An 8,525-nucleotide genomic window follows, 5' to 3' on the forward strand; every position below is an offset into this window, starting at 1 on the left:
ATTGCAGGGAACGATAAGAGAGAAGAAGGAATAACTGATTTGAAGATTAATATAGAGGGGGCTGGTTTGGAGGAAAAAAAATCTTAGAATTTTTAAATATATTAATTTACTAACTTGGTGACCAAGTTAGATTTTTTTTTTTTTTTAATTTCTTTTTTTTTCCGGTTGTTACAAGATGATACGAGGGTAGTCGTATCGGTTCCGGCAGCGCGAGTCGCCGGAGGAGAGTTAGGTTCGTTCGCGGGATCCTCCCGTCGAGCAGCCTAGGGTTCTCAAGCAAGTAGGGTTTATCGAGAGGAACTTTGCGGAAAATTAAAGTGCGGAAAATAGGAAAATTCTGTGTATTGATTTCTTAATCTTTCAATCATACAGAGCCTCCTATTTATAATGCTAAAGACTCTAGGTTTGGTTCGACCTAATTCGATTCGGGAAAAAACCAACAAGAAAACCCGAATCGGACTCAACTTAGAAGATCAAAAATAAAAATTATGCTAATAACGTAAAATAAAATAAAAAGAATAAAAACTACTAAAAGTCTAAAATATCTCTAACTTAACGTGAAACATAATCTTTGAACCACTCGGGTTTCCTTGCGCGCCTCGTCGACCGTCGCGGTTCCTCCCTCGCGACCTCCTCCTCGTCGTTGCTGTCCCCTTCGTGATCTCTTATCGCCTCTGGCAGCTTTGCTTCAGGTTGAGGCAATGCGGTAAGTGTCTCCGTATCAGTCGGTTATAATTGTATTCAACTTTTTCATATTTGACTTATATCTATTCCAATGATATTCATATTTCTTTTTTCTTCAAGACAGATGGATAAAAATTGATTCAAACGTGTCATGTAAGCCAAAATCGATATTTTGTCTACTAAATATCTTTGTAAATCCATTTGACTGTGTTCACCAAATTAGTTCACACTTATTTTCAAATATAGTGGCGTACCTAATTAATTTATATTTTTCTTCCATTAAAACTTGTCCCACCTATTTAGACACAAAAAACATGCCCACTTTCTCGTTTCGCTCGTTTTATAAAACATGCATGTTAATTTCTATTTTTTGTACACTACCTCACAATTTATTTTGAATCATTTTACATGATAATACCCCTAAACTGATACTATTATTTTCCTCAGCCTCATTTCAAATAACACTAGCTCAAAAAAGTCAACTATAAATTTAGTGAAATTTTGATATGCTCTGCAGTTTTATTATGAATACTGTCGTGTATATGAAGTTGTGAGTTGTGTGAAATCGTGTGGATGTAGTAGATGAAAAATCATACGCGACGTAAAGAGTATTTTGTGGACACCTTGCGATTGGTCGACACTCATCACACGTCGTTACTTACTGCACCAGTAATAGAGACATGATGACCACGTGCTTCAGTTACCATCTTCTCCAAACAAAATCATAACTCCATTTTATATATATACATGCAAACCCACACCAAGCTAGGCAGATCAAAAAATTAGAACAAGTTCTCAAATCTAGTACTCCATATATTATTTTTCTCAGCACTACCATTTATTCCATCCCACACTCACAAATATAATTGAGTTATTCTCTCTCTCTCTCTCTCTCTCTTGATATGGTGACATTAGAAACATCTTTACTTCCATCAAAGCTAAGGCTATCCAATTGCCCTTCCTCTCTTCTTATCACAAGGAAAGACAAGAAGAAAGAACTAGTAAGTTTCTCTCATTTTTCTTTTTTTTTTTTTGTATGGGAATACTGGTAGTAAAAACATAAGTTTGGTCAATCCCGTAACTTTAAAAAATAGCGGATTGTATACATTTTTTCAATTGTCCAGTGGCGAAAAATTCTGGCGTTCTACGTGCCTTTAATTGATATGACATGCACATGCGTAAATCTTAAAGATGCATGTGGCTAACAAGGTTCATTAATTGATATCGTTTTAGTTTATAAAATTAAACGCTTAGCGTTCTGTCTGCCACATCAGACATAATTCTTGCCAAATATCATATTACGGCACAATTGAGAAAATTGTAAAAGTTATGATATATGAAATCAACTACGGAGTAGTATTTTCTAAAGTTGTGGGATTGTCCAGAAATTTACCAAACTCCGATGATTTTTCCGACAATTTGTCATTTTTGATTTAATTGTTTTATAAAATTGGTTTGTTGATGAGCAGGTAGCCAGGTTGGTGGGGCCTGCAATTTTTGAAGCATCAAAGCTTAAAGTTGTGTACCTAGGGGTTAACAATAATCAAGAAAAAATGGAGCACCAAAAACTTCCAAGAACTTACACACTCACACACTGTGACATCATCTCTAAGCTCACTCTTGCAATCTCACAAACCATCAACACCTCTCAGGCAACTTTTGAAAACCCTAATTTTAATTTAAATTACACATATAGTTGTAATAATTATGATTTCTCTGGGCTTTTAGGTGCAAGGATGGTACAACAAATTACAAAGAGATGAAGTGGTGGGTGTTTGGAAGAAGATCAAAGGAAAAATGTCACTGCATGTGCATTGTCACATTAGTGGTGGACACTTTCTTTTGGACTTTTTTTGCGAAGCTCAGATATTATATCTTCTGCAAAGAACTCCCTGTGGTAAGTTTCACATATAGGGATTAAACGCTAATTTCTCGTGGATGCTGTGTCGTGTGGTTTGTGATTGTTCTTTGGAAGTTCTTCTTCTACTTAGAGCTGCGGCAAGCAGTGGCAGACGCAGAAAACGATATTAGTAGGGGGGCTCCGTTGTTTTTACTATTGTGTAGGCATAAATTTTAGTAATGTCACATATTTTAAAACTGGAACAAAAATGCAGGAGGGGCTTAAGCCCCTTAATTCTCCCTCTTCAGTGTGTCCAAGACCAGGATGAGGTTGTTTACATGTTGATTTTGTTGCTTTTTATTGGTGCTTTTATATTGTCGGGGTAATTATGGAGAAACACAAAGAATTGTGCAAAGTTAAGGTATTTGGTCCGGACATTAACGTTTCTAACTTTATAACACACATTTATTCCATATTGGGTTGATTATAATTTATATACTCCCCCATGTCCTCATTAAATGTGTCATATTTGACTAGTGCATATTATAAGAAATTGTTTGACTTTGTGAGTGAAAAAGTTAGTGCAATGTGGGTTTGATACGATTATTATTATTATTATTATTATTATTATTATTATTATTATTATTATTATTATTATTATTATTATTATTTAGTTAGTTAATTATGGATTTACATATCTTTTTGCATATCTTTTGTCTTGCTCATTAAGTTAGTATCCGTGGATATTGTTATTTAGTTCGATCATTCAAGAAATATCAATTATCCTTCTATTTTATTTTCTATTACTCTCTTTCCTTTCAAACGTGCAAAACGCACAAAACCCTAATTTTGACGCCGGATTGATCGACGGGGAAAAGCTCCCGTGACGTTTGACGCAAAATCAACGAGTTAAGGAACTTCATCCTTAACAATTGGTGCTTTCATCGTGAGCTCTTCCTCCGAATCGCTGTCTACATGTCGTACGGCTACACCAGATATCAACTCCGGCGGCGGATTACCACCCATGGCAGCCCGTACCTCAACCCCTGCTCTATCCGATCAGAGCGTCAGATCAACAACTATCATATCCATATCCACAGGATGGGAGACTCCACCCACAAAACCATCCCTACCAAGCCCGTCAACCCACTTCCTGGGACCCGCCATGGCTGCGCCAGGAAACTGCGTATCGGCAACCATCGTCCTACGAGCCAGATTTGTACTCACTACTACCGCCCTCTTGTTGGGACCCGCAAAGGTTGTGCACGCAGCAGGGATACTCTCAGCCTTATCAACCGCCTCAACAGCCACATCACACCGCGTTCAGACAATCCACTAGCTGGGATCCACCTGCCTACTTGGAGACACCGGGACAACGCCCCTTCCACGAGGTCTCGGCATACGATCATTCGCTGCCCCCCAACCATAACTCAGGATGGAATCAGCTCGCGCCGCATCCACCTTGTCCAGCCACCACCACGACACATCCGACTCTCGCACAACTTCAACAATTGTTGGAAGCGTGCTACAGGATGGAGTCACACCTTGTTGCAGCCGACCGACGCATCGACAACATGCTTCCTCCCGAGCTGCCTCAACCTGCGCAGCCCTACGACTCCCAAGTTTTCGGGTTTGGGGACCTCGTTCAGCACCTTCCTCCATCAGGAAATAGCAAGCCTTCGCCAGGACCGTCGGGTTTAGTCCCCTACGACTCATTGGCTCCGCCGCAGCAGTCGAGTACAACACCACCACCCTTTGCGCTGCTTCCCGATACCGCCCGCGATCAGCCGCCGCCACCGTCGGCATTGATTCCTGATTGTGATCGAGTTGAGGAAGGCTTTGCTGATTCTGCCAAGAAGATTCCTGTTTCTTCTGTTGGTTTTGGTGGAGTTGAAAAGGGTGAGAAGATAGAGAAGTCCAGTCCGGATTTCGGACGTAAAGAGAAACCGGTTCACGGTTGCATCGAGATTGAGTGTTCGCGACAATTGAATGCTTCTCGATTCAAGATTCCCCAAGTCCAGATTGGTTTGGGTAGTTCCATTATGGACAAGGCATCGCTGAAATTATTGAGTGATTCATCTCATGTCAGGGTTGTCGCAAGTATGAATCATCGATCAACATCGCTCGCCGCCGATGCCCGGTTGATTCCTCCGCAAAATGACACTCTATGCTTGAGCATTCATGGACGCATTGATGCAGGGAGACGCTCAACTCTTCGGTGTATGTTTGACCCAGGAGGATTCCTCGACACTCATCGTTGCTTCATGGTGCCCACCTTGAGGACAAGGTGGATTTCAACCGTGGGGGAGTTGATACGATTATTATTATTATTATTATTATTATTTAGTTAGTTAATTATGGATTTGCATATCTTTTTCATATCTTTTGTCTTGCTCATTAAGTTAGTATCCGTTGACATTGTTATTTAGTTCGATCATTCAAGAAATATCAATTATCCTTCTATTTTATTTTCTATTACTCTCTTTCCTTTCAAACGTGCAAAACGCACAAAACCCTAATTTTTACGCCGGATTGATCGACGGGGAAAAGCTCCCGCGATGTTTGACGCAAAATCAACGAGTTAAGGAACTTTATCCTTTACAGGGTTCTACTTTTATTTAATCTTAATAGTTTTATAATAAAATGTGAATGAGAATAAATTAGTAGAATGTGAGGTCGCATTACTAAAAATGGTAAAAGTGAAATGAGACATTTATTGAGGACTATCCAAATAAGGAAACATGAGACATTTAATGAGTAACGGGGGGAGTCTATGTAACACCCCGAAAATTTGTGACTTATTTTATTTTATTGATGTGGATGTTGAATGGGAAATGTTTTTATGAAATTGAATTTCTATGTGATTGAGTTAATTATGTGAAATTAGTTGTTGTGAGTTATGGGAAATAATGTTATTAAATTTTCAATGTGTGAATTAAATTAAATGTGATCATGCATAATTATTCTAGCCATTTTATTGGAATTTTCGGCCTTCCTATTTATTGGAAATAATATTTTCTTTCTTGGATTTAATTAATTGCTTTGGGATATTTATCCAAATTAAATCCAATTCAAATCTTTCCTTATTTGAACTTTCCATAAATTTCGAACCCTAGCCCTTTTCCTTGTTAAATTTTCGAAACCCTTCTATTTATTAGGAGATGGATTTGTTTTGTGGATTTAATTAATTCTTTGTGTTTATCTTCCTTAATTAAATCCAACCATATCTTACAATATCTTGCCAAATCTCTCCATATCCTATTTTAATTAGGATTTGATTCTTTCTTTCCCTATAAATTAAAACCCTAGCCCCCATTCTCCCTCAATTTTCGTGCCTCCCTCCTCCCTCTCCTCATTCTATCCAAAAATCCTCCATTCATCCTTGTTCTTGCATCCGTTGGAGTTGATTTTCAAGAATTTCCGACGAATCGCATCAATTCTTGTTTCTACCGATTCGTTTTTATCAAGAAAGGTATATTTGATTCACTTTCCCTCAATCTTTCCATTTAATCCTTGTTCTAGAATCCTACATGCATATAGTGAGTGTAGGAATCATAGATCGCAAAATTAATCGGTGGGAATTTGTGTTTGCATGAGAACTTTGATGAATATGCGATTTTGAATGAGTTTATGTGAAGTTTGATTTGAATCTTTGGTGAATGATGTGAGTTTATGTGCAAACATGATTATGAGAACCTTTTTAAGCATGATTGTGTGTTATAAGCATGAAAAATTGGTATTTGGATGAATGAAGAAGAAACCCTAAATTCGAATTTGTGAGCCTGAAATCTGTGACGTTCAAACAGCGGTTTCTGATGTATAATTTACCTATCAAACGATCGAATTTTGACATGCAATTTTTACTGAGTAAACTTCAAGGTGTTTTTTGTGTCTCGTGTGAATTTCAGCCCTTTTTTTTTTTTTATCGAAAATTGAATTTTTAATAAATTTTTGAAGTTGACTGCGCAAATCTGCCAGAAACTCATGTTCTCGCTAAGAATTTGTCGTTTTCTATTTGATCGACCAAATGACCTCCTATTGATGTGATTCTTGAACTATATAAACATTTGAAGTGTCTTCTGAGTCGTGTTAAATTTTCAGCCTTTTTGGGCATTTGATGAATTTATGGTGAATTTTTCAAATGAACTGCGCAGTGCTGCCAGAAATTTTATGTTCCGACCAGAGAGTTTAATATTTGATATGACTGCCTAAACGACGTGATTTCAGTGTGAAAATTTGTATGGATGAACTTGAATGTGTCTTCTGTGTTGTGACCAAAATTTAGCTTCATATGAGGTCGGGTGAATTTTTAGTGATTTTTACAACACGGTCGCGCAGTTCTGCCAGTTTTCTGCCTTGTTAAAATGACACCTAGTTTCAAGTTTAAAAGTATTATATGATGCATATATGTCCAAGGAACGTGTTTAAATGATGTGATCACGTGTGACAAGGTGAAATGTGTTACGGTGTGTCCTTCCATCTTTGTGACGTATGTTGGGTTGGGAATTTGAGAAAAGCTATGAGAGAGAAACGATAGGACATGCATAGTAATAAGTTTTTATGGAAGGCTGACTTGTGTTGTTGTTGACAAGGGTGATTGTGTATTCGTGAACTCGATGAACGAGAGTTGCCATAAGTTGGATTGTGAATTGTTAAGCGAACGAGGTGGGCTTTCTTTAACTAAACTCTTTTATTTTTCCAAAGTATGATTGTGGAGCTATAAGGGTGGTTTAAAGTGTTATGTCATGCCGTGATTGTTTTGATATTGAGATTGTGCTTGATGCGTAGTTCGTTTGAGCTTGCTCCGTTAGGCTATAGAGCTATGTTGAGATTGTGCTTGATGCCTAGTTTGTGAGTTCGCTCCATTAGGCTATAGGGCTATGATAAACGAATTCAGGTCTGAGTAGGGCCGCAAACCTTATCAGGGTGTGTACACAGGAAAGATCGGGAGCCGTCCTTGCAAGTCGGCCGATCTCGTGGGCGAATAGTGTGGCCACACTTTCGTCGCACTATGGTAAGAGGATGTGAATGATTGATTGTTGAGAAAGTGGGGAGATTGTTTTTCCTGGCCAGGCTATGAAACTGTTTTTGTGATACTCGATGATATTTCTTTTCTAAAATGTTAAAACTCGAGTTCACTATGGTATGGATGACATAACTTTTATCAAATATTTTGGCGTGTGTCCACTGAGTATATCAAGTACTCAGCCCTGCATATGTTTTCCCTATGTGCAGGTTGAGCGGTGATGTTGCGGCGGATGTTGAGTTGAGCCTTAAGAAATTCCGGATGCGTCATGTCTTCATACATATGCGTCTCCCTTTGACTCTCTTGAATACTTATTTTTCCGCTGCCGTGTTTGAAATAAATTTCTAGAAGTCTTCCGCACTATTAATACTGTTTTATGACATTAAGTATTTTGAGGCTAAAATATGTTGCTTAACTTTTCAATAAACTAAAATATTTCTTTTTGAAGTTAATTGGGTTTTTCATATTTGCGTCCCCCTTTTCTTCCCCGCTCCTTAGTCCCCCCTTTGTCACGTTTTCACCGTCTTCACTATCCTTAGTAAGGGCGGTCGTGACAGTCTATGACTATTGTCACATGCTACTTTACTCCGATAGAAAATTTAGTATAGTTTAGACATATGTTTAAGTGGTGTATTTAGACAATTTTACAATTATAGAAATATTTTATGTTTTCATTATTTGTTTTCTCTTTCTATAATTGGGATTAGATGAATACATTGCATGAAAATATATCCGGACTACTAAATTTTAACTCAATGGAAATGATCCTTTAAATTGTATGTGTAGTTGCAGCGGCTTAAAATTGTTTTATTAATTAATTAATTAATTATGAGCTGGTGCTTAAGGCATTTGTGGATGGATATGAAAAGTTGTTCAAGAATTACCCAGAATTGGAGGTTGAGTGCTGGGGCCCACTATACTTCCATTAGAACATTCCAGAATTCAACAAGGTTGAGTGCTGGGGCCCACTATACT

At 37.9% G+C, this 8,525-nt stretch overlaps 1 protein-coding gene across 1 annotated transcript; it reads left to right on the top strand.

Annotated features, from left to right (window-relative positions):
- The first annotated feature begins 436 nt into the window (after nucleotides 1–436).
- Nucleotides 437–8,128, top strand: LOC121793744 (protein STAY-GREEN 1, chloroplastic-like). The gene is made up of 5 exons (XM_042191778.1): nucleotides 437–706; nucleotides 1,264–1,685; nucleotides 2,154–2,336; nucleotides 2,413–2,581; nucleotides 7,760–8,128. Exons 2-5 carry the CDS (start codon nucleotides 1,587–1,589, stop codon nucleotides 7,762–7,764), a joined length of 456 nt encoding a protein of 151 aa, XP_042047712.1. The 5' UTR covers nucleotides 437–706; nucleotides 1,264–1,586; the 3' UTR covers nucleotides 7,765–8,128.
- Nucleotides 8,129–8,525: the final 397 nt, after the last annotated feature.

This window comes from Salvia splendens, chromosome 3 (genome assembly GCF_004379255.2).
Source record: "Salvia splendens isolate huo1 chromosome 3, SspV2, whole genome shotgun sequence".
Lineage (NCBI taxonomy): Eukaryota > Viridiplantae > Streptophyta > Magnoliopsida > Lamiales > Lamiaceae > Salvia > Salvia splendens.

Coding starts and splice junctions, on each gene's coding strand:
- LOC121793744 (XM_042191778.1), top strand. CDS start 1,587: ATGGTGACATTAGAAACATCTTTACTTCCATCAAAGCTAAGGCTATCC. Junction 1,686..2,153: donor AAGACAAGAAGAAAGAACTA/GTAAGTTTCTCT, acceptor GTTGATGAGCAG/GTAGCCAGGTTGGTGGGGCC. Junction 2,337..2,412: donor AAACCATCAACACCTCTCAG/GCAACTTTTGAA, acceptor CTGGGCTTTTAG/GTGCAAGGATGGTACAACAA.